At 43.6% G+C, this 14319-nt stretch overlaps 1 protein-coding gene across 3 annotated transcripts in view; it reads left to right on the top strand.

Moving 5' to 3' along the window:
• Positions 1-14319, top strand: part of DYNC2H1 (dynein cytoplasmic 2 heavy chain 1) — an 852364-nt gene that overhangs the window by 708845 nt on the left and 129200 nt on the right. For all 3 annotated transcript variants that reach the window (XM_075337457.1, XM_075337458.1, XM_075337455.1), the window contains exon 85: positions 11387-11476. In XM_075337457.1, coding sequence (XP_075193572.1) covers positions 11387-11476 — 90 coding nt within the window. The remainder of the gene's footprint in view (positions 1-11386; positions 11477-14319) is intronic.

Genomic DNA, 14319 nt, shown 5'->3' with positions numbered 1-14319 from the left:
ACAAGCTGTGATTGCATTATTTGAACCGATGTAATATAGACAGTGCAGCAAGATTTGAAATCTACTTTCCCATCTCCCGTTGGACAATTTCATAGGAAACCATTTAACAAAATTATGACTTTGGAAGGGTAAAAAGTAACATGATAATCCAAGTGCAATACTGTGGCGGAAACAGCGCAATAGGGTCTTAGCCAATAAAAGGAAAATGAAATGGAGAGCAGGCAGCTCACCTTGTGTGGTTGTGTGACACACAACCAGTATAGAAGTGATAACAGCTGCCGCAAGGTCCACGAGACCCAAGGCTGAAGGTAACAGATAGCAACTAAGAGAATCATGGGTCGATATGTGCTGCTGTGAATAAACCGAAGGTCCAGTCTGTGGAATGGATGAAAAGGTGGTTTATTAACGCGTTTTTGAGTGAGTCCCCCCCACTCCTTCTTCAAAGTAGGTCCCTTTTCATCCACTCCACACTTCTCCTAGTTCCAAAAAAATTCCATGTAGATGATGACCTGCTCTATTCAAAACCAAATACCCCCGGAGACCGCCAGCTGATGGCTGAGTGACCACTTTGATGTTTGGATCATCCATCATTCTGCATTACAATGTATGTACTGTATGTGGATTATTCCAGTTAATATCGGTTTGGGGTGCGGCACTCAGATGAGCATTTCACAGTTTCATAGTCACAGATGGAACACATTTTAGACATCACAATTTATATACAACAGCATGATATGAGATATGATTATATATACACATATATATATATAATATGAAATATGCCACATTTATTTATCCACTATATGCACTCCTTTATGAGTGCCATAATATATATATAAAAATACACACACACACACACACACACACACATCCATAAGTTTGGGCACCCCTGGTCAAAAACAAAAAAGACTGTTTTTTTGAACAGTTAAGCAAGTTAAAGATGACATGTTCTCTTAAAGGCATAAAGTTAAAGATGACAAATTTATTTTATATTTTAGGCAAAAAAATTGTTTTCATCTTTTACATTTTAAAAATTGGAAAAAGGAAAATGGGCATATGCTAAAGTTTGGACATCCTTGGAGATTTGTGTGTTCAGATAAATTTGACCAAGGTTTCAGACCTTAACCCCTTCAGCCCCGGAGCACTTTCAGTTTTTGCGTTTTTGTTTTTTGCTCCCCTTCTTCCGAGAGCCGTAACTTTTTTATTTTTCCGTCAATTTTGCCATATCAGGGCTTGTTTTTTGCGGGACAAGTTGTACTTTTAAATGAAACCATAAGTTTTACCATATGGTGTACTGGAAAGCAGCAAAAATATTCCAAGTGTGGAAAAATTGCAAAAAAAGTGTGATGGCACAATAGTTTTTGGGATGTTTTATTCACGGTGTTCACTATATGGTAAAACTGATGTGTGGGTATGATGCCTGAGGTCAGTGCGAGTTTGTAGACACCAAACATGTATAGATTTACTTGTATCTAAGGGGTTAAAAAAAATTCACAAGTTTGTCCAATAAAAGTGGCGCACGTTTTGCGCCATTTTCCGAAACACGTAGCGTTCTTATTTTTTGGGATCTATTGCTCAGTGACTGCTTATTTTTTGCGTCTCAAGCTGATGTTTCTAATGGTAGCATTTTTGCGCAGATGCTACGTTTTGATCGCCTGTTATTGCATTTTGCGTAAAACTTGCGGCGACCAAAAAACGTAATTTTGGCGTTTGGAATTTTTTTGCCACTACGCCTTTTACCAATCAGATTAATTGATTTTATATTTTGATAGATCGGGCATTTCTGAACGCGGCGATACCAAATATGTGTATATTTATTTATTTTTTAACCCTTTAATTTTCAATGGGGGAAAAGGGGGGTGATTTGAACTTTTAGGTTTTTTTTGTTTTTTTTTTAATTTTTTAAAACTTTTTTTTTACTTTTTTTTATTTTATTTTACTAGTCCCCCTAGGGGGCTATAGCGATCAGCAATCCGATTGCTGATCGCTATCTGCTGATCAAAGCTATACCGATGTAAACAGCAGAAATAGTCACTTTCTTTTTTCCTCTGCTCCGTGCCGAGGAAGAATGAAAGTGAAACTTCATAGCAGCAGGCGTCATCACATGACCCTGTGCTACGATGGCAACCACCGAACGTCACGTGATCACTCACGTGACGTCCGGAGGAGGCGGCGGTAAGTAGAAAACATGGCCGCGCGCATATAGATCTTGCTGCCAGACTTTGGCAGCGAGATCTAAGGGGTTAATGTTCCGGGTGGAATGCGATTCCACTCGAAACATGTAGGCACACATGTCAGCTGTTGAAAACAGCTGATATGTGTGCCGATCCACGCCGCCTGCCCGCGGCAGGGGGCGGGGCTTACCGGGACACGATCCATGACGGAAAGATCCGTCCAGGAAGGGGTTAATTAGCCTATTAGGGTTATGGGTTTTTCACTATCATCGTTAGGAAAGGCCACATGATGCAAATTTCACAGCTTTATGAAAACGCAGCCTCATCTAACCTTGTGCCAAAAAACAGCAGCCATGGTTTCTTCTAAGCAGCTGCCTAGCAGTCTGAAAATGGTGGAGGCTCAGAAAGCAGGAGAAGGCTACAAGAAGATAGCAAAGATTATTCAAGTTGCCCTTTACTCAGTTTGAAATTTAATTAGAAAATGACAGTTAACCGGAACATTGGAGGTCAAGATAAGGTCTGGAAGACCAAGCAAAATTTATGTGAGCTGCTCGTAGGATTGCTAGAGAGGCAAATCAAAATCCCCTACTTGACTGCAAAAGACCTTCAGGAAGATTTAGCAGACTGTTCAGAGACACCTGCACAAATATGGCCTTCATGGAACAGTCATCAGAAGAAAACCTCTCCTGCGTCGTCACCATAAAATTCAGCTTCAGAAGTATGCAAAAGAACATCTAAACAAGCCTGATACATTTTGGAAACAAGTCCTGGGGACAGATGAGGTTAAAATAGAACTCTGGCCACAATGATCAAAAGTATTTGTGGAGAAAAAAGGTCACAGAATTTCAAGAAAAGAACATGGCACCAACCAATAAGCATGGGGGTGAATCAATCATGCTTTGGGATTGTGTTGCAGCCAATGGTACTGGGATCATTTCACAGCTAGAGGGAAGAATGGATTCAATGAAATTTCAACAAATTTTTGATGCAAACATAACACCATGTGTAAAAAAGCTGAAGTTGAAAAAGAGGATTGCTTCTACAAACGGATAATGATCTCAAACACGTCAAAATCCACAAAAGGCGCAAGCTAAAGGTTTTACAATGGCCTCACAGTCCCCTAATTTGAACATCATTGAAACTCTGTGGCTAGACCTGAAAAGAGCAGTGCATGCAAGATGAGCCAGGAATCTCCCAGAACTGGAAGACTGCTGTACATATATATGTAATATTGTATATATACTGTATGTGGGCCCATAATAACATAGTAATACAGTAATGTAAAGTACAGCAGATTAAGCTGTTATATATACACATTGTGATGTGTAAAACCTTAAAAAGCATATCGGTGGTGAAACGCTTTTGTGTTCCATCTGCGGAAGGACCGGATGTAATGCCTACATCTGGTGCTTTGCGGTGACACATACTCCACACGAAACCGGATGTGACATGAATGATAAGTGGAATACAGGCTGTAGTCCTGCGATGTGCAAACTGGATATGCTTGTCAGATACATATCCAGTGAGGATATTCAAATACTCGCCATTAATATTGGCCCAACATGGTAGGCGGTTGTGCCTAACACCCACATCTTGTCCTGAGGAACCCCTTTGTATTATGGAGAGGATAAACGCGTTGGGAGGGTGCTTGTGATCTCAGCAACCAGGAGTTCATAATTAAAAGGGCCATGTGCAGCATACCTAGGCTAAGTACCTAAATCTCACGCTAGGTACGATGGAGCACAAAGCGAAAGGGAAGGGGAACCTTGCATCTAGAGAAGAGGAAGATGGTGACCCCTGACCAAAACTGCCACTGGTCACTGGGGTCCCTCACCACCCTAGATAGGTTCTGCACCGAGCTGGATACCTGACCCTAGTTATCCCTATTGCTGGACCCTAAATAGTGAATGGGTGGGATGAGCTCTTCGTCAACCCCACTAAACACTAAAGAAGACGCCAGGAAGACACATGGGGAAATTAAATTAACTACATTTCCACAAATGACTTTCGTAGAAGTTTAGCAAAATTACAGCAACGCTCTTAACAGATGAGTACAAGTCACCTACTTGCAACCAGAGCTAAAAAGACCTGAATAATATCACAAGATCAGGGAAGATGGGAGTATATAAGCACAAGCGGAATTCTGATAATCAGCAGCTGGACGGAAGGAGAGCTCCCCTAGGTCCTAAAGAGGAAGAGATAAAAACACAGAAGTAAAGCTGCCTAGTACAATGAATACTAACAGCAGGAACAACAGAAAGTCAGGGAGCATTTTTTGTGCAGCCAAATGCTGTTACCTTCTATTACCAGAAACCACAGGACTGTCACCCGTGACATACCCCTGACACTAATAATACTTTACCCTTATATGTAATTTCCATGTAATTGTCATTTGGCATATAAGGGAAAGTGTAGGGAGAGTCTTTTAAGGACAGCCATCAATGAGTGGGGGTGCCACATCAAATATTAGGATGCCAGCCTCCGTGGTAAGGTAGCACATAGCTCCTGATATGATTATAATAGGGTGATTGTGCATATAAATCTCTACACCTATGGGCTAATATACTATGTAACCATTTGTAAAAATTACATGCTGCATTTAGGATCAATTGTTGACCCCATATGGGTCATTTATCTATTTGTTGTTTGCATTTTTCACACATATTGTGCTGGGGTTGTTTTTAAATAAATATTTTTAAAAGTAATGTTTTAAAGTGGAACTTTTTATGGTACATAATCTCTTACCTTGTCTCACTCACTGTGGCGCATTGCATGGATCTGCAGTATGATCGGCCTAATCTTGCACCGTATGCATATGTATATATTTTGAAACCTACAGTAAGGGGCACTTTGCACCACTACGACATCGCAGGTGCGATGCCGGAGGGGTCATGTCGAAAGTGACGCACTTCCGGCGTCGCACTCGACATCGTAGTGTGCAAATCCTAGATGATACGATTACCGAGCGCAAAATCGTTGTAATCGTATCATCGGTGTAGTGTCTGGGAATTCCATAATTACGCGACTGCGACAGGTACGATGTTGTTCCTCGTTCCTGCGGCAGCACACATCGCTGTGTATGAAGCCACAGGAGCGAGGAACATCTCCTACCGGTGTCCTGCAGCTCACGCTGGCTATGCGGGAGGACAGAGGTGGCCGGGATGATTACGTCCCGCTCATCTCCTCCCCTCCGCTTCTATTGGCCGCCTGCTGTGTGACGTCGCTATGATGCCGCACGACCCGCCCCCTTAATAAGGAGGCGGGTGGCCGGCCAGATCGACGTCGTAAGGCAGGTGAGTCCATGTGAAGCAGCTGTAGCGATAATGTTCACTACGGCTGCTATCACAAGATATCGCTGCTGCGATGAGGGCGGGGCCTATTGTGCTCGGCATCGCAAGCATCGGCTTGCGATGTTGTTGAGTGCCCCTAAGGCTATGTGCCCACGGGACAATTTACCTGCGGATATATCCGCAGGTACATCCGCAGGTTTCCCGCAGCTAATCTCCGGAATCCGCAGCTATGGATTCCAGCGAAATATCTGCGGTAAACCTGCAGACATTCATGCGACTTATCTGCGAAAGTCCCGGCCTCTATCTCCATAGTTGAGAGGTGGGATTTCTGCAGGTATTTTCGCAGGAATAATTGACATGCAGCTCCGTATGGCTGTGGGACATCTGCAGCATATTCCGCAGTCGTACATACTGCAGCATGGACACAGCACTCTCCATGTCCCATAGGATAACATGGGGAGTGTCTGTACTTGCTAAAACTTGCAGATTTATCTAGAAAATCCAGATAAATCCGCAGGTTTTCCTCGGCAAAATGCGCGGGTACAGAGTCCCATGGGCACATTGCCTAATTGTCTTCCTTCAAGCCTTTTAACGTGCACCTTGATGTCATTGTGTGTGTGTGTGTATATGTATGTATGTATGTATATGTGTGTATATATATATATATATATATAAAATGTATGTATATGTACATACATACATATACACACATACATACACACAAACTTCCCTGTGACAAGGTTGTACGGGGTCAGTGGAAAGAGCTCAGGGAACATGGAACGGTATACATAAAGCTCTGTGTCTGTATGAGTCACACACATTGTCTGCATTGATGTAAAGGCTACAGACACCTTTAATTCATTAGGGATTTAAGTAACTTTATAATATTCATTAAAAATGTCCTATGATTTTGCTGCTGTTAACATCTTTAGTGTCACTTGTTATGCTGATGTTTTTGACATAGATCTAACGGTTCTTTGCTCCTGAATGTGTAGACTCTTTTTGATTTCCTTTTTTTTGTGGATTGTGAAAATATTGTGCACCATGAATGAGTGTGGTAGGAGGAAAGGATCCAAGTCCTCAGGGAGGGCAGATCACACAGGCTGCAGACAGAGAGAAAAGCAGCGCAGTTTCGGAAGGAGGTAGTGACAGGAGGACAGAATACAAGGCAGACCATGTCAAGGGAAGGGAAATCACACAGTTCAGTATCAGTGTCTGTCAGCAGTGGAGAGGATATCCTGGATTGTCTGACTGTAGAAGTAGAAATCAGTCCAGTGATGACGCTGTGACGATTCATGAGAACTAGTACAAGCTGCGGTCCCCAGCACCTGAATGCACAGACTTCGCATCCAGTATGTATTAGTTGGATTGATGACCTTGTAGGAGAAAAGTCAAAAACTAGGAGAAGATTACAAAGTCACAGGCAGCAAAGTATTGTAGCAAATCCGCTCTGGTAGGCAATGGCAGGGGCGCAGTAAAGAGGCACAAACAGGATCTCAGTCCAAAAGTTAAGTGTTTTAGGCTGCTTTCACACTACGTTTTTTTAACATGCGTCATGAACGTTTTTTTGCTGTAAAAGCGGATCCTGCTTTTACAGCAAAAAAACGCATGCAAACGCATGTGTTATTTTGCAGGATCCTGTCACTTTAAGTTTATGGGCGGGCATTCGAGTCATGTGATCAGGAGTCAGTGGAGATGAACGTGATAAACTGGGAGCCGGCTTCTGACAGCTGCGGAGGCTCGTAACCAAGGTAAACATCGGGTAACTTGCTTGGATACCCGATATTTACCTTGGTTACGAGCATCCGCAGGTGCTAGGAGCCGGGCTGCCTGCTCCCTGCACACGTAACCATCGGGTAACTAAGAGAAGCGCTTTGCTTGGTTACCTGATATTTATCTTGGTTACGAGTGTCCGCAGCTCTCAGGCGGGGAAGAGAGAGAGGAGAGGGAGAGAGAGACAGAGAGGGAGGTGGAGAGAGGGATTGATCACCCGAGGCTGGTTTCTGGGCATGCTCAGTAGAGCAAGCAGGATCCTGTCTATCAACATGCCAGCGTTCACATGCGTTTGCATGCAGTATAGTCAGGATCCAGCAATTTGCAGTATTTGGACGCAGCTCAAAAACACTACAAGTAGCGTTTTTGAAAAATGTTAAAAAACTGCAACTCGCTGGATTCTCACTATAACGCACGCAAACGCAGGTGAACGCATGTTGACGCGAGTCCATTGCAAATGCATTGAAATGAAAATGCATTTGCACTGGATCCGTTTTTGCATTAAAAAACCGTTCAGGACGCATGTTAAAAAAACATCGTGTGAAAGCAGCCCAATTCACACTGGTAACAGACAGAAAAACAGTCTTACTTCAGACCGGAATGAAAAGCAAGAGTCCAGATTGTGAAACAGCATCGTATAAGTCCCAGAAATGCCAGTTCATCCAGGTATATCATTCCTCTAAAACTTGCTTCAGCTCTGCAGCCCAAATACCCACCACCATGAGAAGTCAGAACCACCTATTTATGATGTCCTAATCCTGTAGCTGTGCAACTCGGATGTTGTCCCAATACCCGGACTAGCAGGGAAGGTCCAGGCCAAGTTTGACCTCCTTCCTTGCTGCTCACCAATGTAAGAGGCACTTGCTGGGAGAAATATACCTTCCATCCAGCACCACACCCTTCACTGAGTTACACTCTCTATTAGCATTTGTAATTAAAAAAACCCAAAACATTATTTTCTCATAAAACCTATATCTGTCCTTAAAGTGGTTGTCCAGGTTTAAGAGCAAAGTCTACAATCATTGCATGTGACTGCAGACTTCTAATTGTGACAGCACATGGTTCGCACGTTGTCACAATTCTTGGTATTGCCAACGCAATTGAGCAGTCACATGACTGTATGTGCATGATTCACACACATGTGGTCACATGCCAACTAGTCTGATCCAACTTCAAGAGAATCAGCTGGCACATATGTAAATCACATTCAAGCAGTCATAGGAATTCTCGCTCGCATCAGCGATGCCAGGGAATCTCGACCGTGTGCGAATCATGTGTTGTCACGATTAAGAAGTCTGTCGTCACATCGTGTGTCGTTACATTGTCTCAATCCTGGGAAAAAAAGTAGTGAAAGTGTGTTACCAAAGGTGTGGTGCCTCTGGAATAGAGACATATCAGATCCTCAAGGAAAAGAACAAGTATGAAACTGACACTGAGTTTTACTAAAGGGTTTGTCTCCACCATTTACCTTAAGGAAGGTGTCGTCCAAAAAAAAAAAAAATTCAATAACTGAAAAAATGTAAAGTATTAATGTTTTAATATTTTGTTTAAATATTATTTGTTTGTAATTGAGCAAAATATATATATAAAAAAAAAACAAAAACGTTTGATATTTCCACTCTTAAACACTAGGGGGAGCAGCTTCTGAAATCCTACTGTAGAAGTACTGTAGAAATATCTCACATTACAACTGAAGTAAAAGTGAGTGGAATCTGCTCTCCTGTGTGTGATGTCACCCCCCCTCCCCCTCCCAACCTGGGTGTTTCCAAAAAGATAAAAGAGAATGAAGTTTAGGGACACCGTGTGGAGCCATTTTGATGGTGACCGCAAAGTGATCGTAATGTCTAAAATGTCACAAAGTACAGCTGCATATTGCTCCCTACATAGCCCTCTCCATGCCCTGTTCCGGCAATGCTCTGTCGCATGCAAGCACGCCCTCAACACTCTGCTGCATGCACGCACGCAATGCTCTGATGCATCCCCGCCACCAATGCTTTGCCACACACACGCCCACAATGCTCTGTCACACGCACACACACAATGCTCTGCCACATGCACACTCACCCACCCGTAATGCTCTGCCACATGCATGCCCACAATGCTTTGCCACATGCACGCCCGCAATGCTCTGCCACACGCACGCACACAATGCTCTGCTGCATACACACCCGCAATGCTCTGAAGCCCGCCTGCCCACCCAAAATGCTCTGCCACAAGCACGCACACAATGCTCTGCCGCCTGCCCGCAATGCTATGCCACATGCATGCACGCAATGCTCTGCCACATGCACGCCCGCACACAATGCTGTGCCACATGCATGCCAGCAATGCTCTGCCACACACACGTCCACAATGCTCTGCCACATGCACGCACACAATGCTCTGCCACACGCACGCCCGCAATGCTCTGCCACACGCATGCCCGCACGCCCGCAATGCTATGCCAAACGCACACACACAATGTTCTGTATGCACGCCCGTAGCGGCAGGGGGAGCGGGGTGGGTCTTATCGGAGACAGCAGCGGCAGCTTGACGCCTGTGCTCTCACATGCCAAACGGGGGACAGGGAGAAAGTGCAGCACACAGCATACGCTGTGAGCTCCACAGAGATGGCGAAAGTCTCCTCCCTCTGCTTGGGATCTGGACAGCCCAGGGGGCGTCTCCAGGTCACAGCAGGGGGCGCTCCTGTGGTAAGTCTAGGGTCGGGGTCCGTCTATCAGACCCAATGCCCTGGGCTCTGCCATAAATGCGGTGAGTAATTGTCGTCACACAAAGCAAATCCAAGATGGCAGCGCCCAGTGTTTCAGTAAAACTAGAATTAAATAAAAACTAAATAAACAGTGAGTTTAATTTTGTATTAAAAATGCTTGATTTCATAATCACTATTATTAATACAAAAATAAAAAAACGCGACACCTTCCCTTTAAATTTCTTTTATCAAGAATGAAAGAATTATTAATTTTATAGTTTACCACCCGGTGCCTCGGCTACCGGCCACTGTGCAGTCTGTCAGTGGTGTTCAGGCTCCATGATAAAAACTGAAGTTCTTTACCATAGAGCTCTGAAGCTGCCGAGAACGCGGGATGCCGCCCACATCAGTGTCCTGCACTTCTACATTTCCGCTACCTCTGCTTGCAGCAATGGAAAGCACAAATAGCGGCACAATTTTGCTGTTGGTCAATGATCAGTACTCAGGTTACACCACCCCCCGGCAACCAGGAAGTCGGGAGGCGGGGGAGAGGTGCGCTCCTGAAGAGCTGTGCTGAGAGCAATACTTTAATACATCATGGGATGCCTTTTGCGTGGAGTTTTTACACTCTCTTATTAATATCTGGAGAGGATTCTATATAATGTATTGTGCTATTCATCTAGTTATCATAACTTATTACACCTCTTCCTACATCTTATCTAAATGCAAAACACAGTTCATAGCCCTAATACAGGCTTACATCAGCCGCTCACATCTTATTTTTCTAGATATATTTGCCTCTTCGTAATAAATATAAATGTTTGCGAACGAGAGTCTCCTGAGCTGCGATGATGGAATTTGCATCTCCTCTTGCCAACCTAGTAAAAGAGCAAGAATGAGGCAGTAAATACAACAATGACTTTTATTGGACCAATATATCGGATTGTTTACAAGCTCTTCAATCTCACACAATTCTGTCAAGCGCAAAATGATTTTCAAGACATTTCGTTATTGGCGAGATGATGGGAAGGGAGGACGCACGTTCTGTCCATTCATGAACAGAAAATTTATCACCAAGGTCTTAAGTTGACATGCTTAATTTATCATGCTGGATGATAAATTTGACACTTTCATCTCCTAATTGGCTTACTTTAAACCAATGTTCCCCCAAAAGTTTAGCCCATTGTGGTACATATGAAGCTATTTTAATGCACTCACTAAGGCATGCCCTTGTTAAGGTGTCCAAGTCTTAATACATGTGGCCGTCATGTGCTGCGCAGTCCTCCGTACCAGTGTCTATTCTTAGAACAGCTCCTGGTATATTGATCTGGTGTAGATGTCATGGTAGGGGCTGCTGTGCTAAAATTCTACCTGCAAAGTATGGTGGTCTCTTTTTAGTTTGTGTAGGGGCTGTTAATTTCTTAAAGGGTCTATTAATGTCTTCATATTAATTTTTACAGTGTCCTCTTGCCTGGCAAAGCAAATGGGAAGGCCCAGAAGACCCTCTCCAGTACCTCCGAGGACTCGTATCCAGAGCGGTGGCAATTCAGGTAATAAAGGAAATTAAAACATATATTATACAAAATCTATGCAGATCAAAAAAAAGCACCCAATAAGAACCCCCCAAAGATTCAAATGAATGGGATAGTGACAAATTAATAATATAAAATATAATTTTTTATTAATTTTTAACATAAAAAATATCAAGTGCAGAAAAAATAAAAAACATAAATACTGAATCGGATCAATTTCCCAAATATTAGCCGCGGATTAACAGGGTTTGTAAAGTGCCTAGTGCAGTGACCAGATGGTAAAAGTTAGGTATTTCCTAGATATCCTAGATATAAATATGATTAAAGGTCATCCCCAATCTTAACAAGTGGCATAAATATATGGATAAGTGCAAATTATATAAATCATTATAGGGGCTCAATACCTTAGGATGATCACATGTCCTGAAAACCGCTGTACCCGACGCACGTTTCAAGCAATGTTTTCCTCAGCGGTGGCAATTCAGGTAATAAAGGACATGAAAACATACATAATACAAAATCTAATTATCAGTTTTCATGACAGTGCACTGGACGTCTTCATTTAAATTGAACCAATCTCCTTTCATGTGTCTCCCATCATTGAGATTTGAGGTTCTTTGCGCTGAGACTTTAATCGTGTTTGCTTTCTCTTGATGCAGCAAGGGTTAATGACATTTTCCTTTCTAGTAGCTCCTGATTAGTTCATTTCAGCTGCAGTCAGTTTGTGATCACTCCCATCTTCTGTAAAAAGTCACATGATCCATCACATGTTGCCGGTTATAGATTGCATTCTGAACTATCCTCCGTGAAGGAAGGAAGTCTCTAGTAGCTGCCGGTGATCTGCTGATGGAGGAAGTTTGTGGATATCCTTATTGTCTATGTTCCCCTGTCTGTCTTCCTTCCCCTGTGTTGTTGGTGACATCGAATGCACTCATTGGCCTTTGCACTAGCCAGGGTAAGTGGAAGGACAGCAAGGGCCTTGGCGCATGACGGCGGCTGGGGGAAGGTCTCACTTACACATGTTAGGGAGCGCAGGGTACAGACACAAGATAGTGTCAGGTGGTCATCCATATCCCCTCTCAGTGCTGTTAGGGGCTTCCTATCCAGGCTTCCATCCACCGTTGTAACCTTTGTATTGCGCCTGACGATTCCTTGCCCAAGTATGACACTCCTTGAACATAATGTCCAATTGCTCCGCAGAATTATATCTATTATTCAGTCTGGAAAGATTCTATACTCTGTGTTCAACCTGCGGTTATTAGACAGTTTGCCAACAGTTACAAGTTGGAGCAGTTTACTGGTTTATTGCAGACTGTTCATATCTGGTGGTTGGTTACATGGAGGCAGGAAAAAAAAAATAGATTTCATCAGTGACATTCCCTTTAAGGTTTTGTGCATTATCATAACACAATTATTTGCTATGGAGTTCACTTTAACAACATATGTACTGTTATGAGCCTTTATTTTCTATTACTCTGTTGTGGGTCCTTTAAAGACTTACAGGCTTGCAAAATACATATATGGCTATGATGCATCAAAGCTTTTACACCAGGAAATTGGTATAAAAAGCTTTGAAAAGTTGCAAAATGAGGCTACGCAAAAATTTAGCAGTTTAAGAGCCATTTTCGCTCCGATTAAGTGAAAATTCATGATTAGCTGTGGCATGCCTTATACCACAAATATTACTCTAGTCCCTAACTGGAGTAAGATATCTGACGAGGCACACACCACTTCAGTCCTGATAAATCACCCCCATAGTGATTTCATAGAGTGTTAGGGGTACTTTACGCACTGCGACATCGCTACCGATATATCGTCGGGGTCACGTCGTTAGTGACGCACATCCGGCGCCGGTAGCGACATCACAGCGTGTAACACTAATGAGCGACGATCAACGATGGCAAAATCGTTCAAAAATTGTTGCTCATTGACACGTCGTTCATTTCCTCAATATCGTTGCTGCTGCAGGTACGATGTTGTTTGTCATTCCTGTGGCAGCTCACATCGATATGTGTGACACCGCGGGAGCAACGAACATCTCCTTACCTGCATCCACCGGCAATGCGGAAGGAAGTAGGTGGGCGGGATGTTACGTCCCGCTGATCTCCGCCCCTCCGCTTCTATTGGCCGGCCGCTTAGTGACGCCGCAGTGACGTCGCTATGACGCCGAACGCACCTCCCCCTTGAGAGAGGGATTGTTCGGCGGTCACAGCGACGTCGCCGACCAGGTATGTGCGTGTGACGCTGCCGTAGTGATAATGTTCGCTACGGCAGCGATCACCAAATGTCGCACGAGCGACGGGGGCGGGAGCTATCATGCTCGACATCGCTACCAATTGCTAGCGATGTCGCAGCATGTAAAGTACCCCTTAAAAAGAGGGTCTCCCCTCAAAAAGTTATTTTATTGTGTGCAGCCATGGTGTTAAAACAATAGAAGACAGCATACTCGCCCCTAAACTCCGCTTTGATAGTCTGTGCGAGATCAGGAGCAGTTATGTCACTGACTGCTCTGGCTGTTGATTGGCTGCAGGGTCAAAACTGTTTACTCTGTAGCTAATCACTGGCCGTGATGGTCAGGTGACTAGTAGGTGGTGATGTCACCACTTCCAGTGCAGCAAAGACCACCAAAATACAGAGGTAAGTATGCTGTAGTTTATTGTTTTAACCCCATGGCTGCTCGCAAAATTTAAAGGGAATTTTTCAGTAGGTTTTTGCTACCTCATCTATGAACATCATGAACAGACGAAGTGGAGGAAAACTTAACACACCCAATGGAATAGGTCACCACACATCCATGGAGTGCAACGACATGAAGTCTGCCAGGTGGACTATAATTTGAATAGGAGGAAAAGATATCGGCA

This window comes from Anomaloglossus baeobatrachus, chromosome 2 (assembly GCF_048569485.1).
Source record: "Anomaloglossus baeobatrachus isolate aAnoBae1 chromosome 2, aAnoBae1.hap1, whole genome shotgun sequence".
Lineage (NCBI taxonomy): Eukaryota > Metazoa > Chordata > Amphibia > Anura > Aromobatidae > Anomaloglossus > Anomaloglossus baeobatrachus.
Note: the sequence above shows the minus strand (reverse complement) of the source record. Positions and strands in the feature narration are given on the sequence as shown.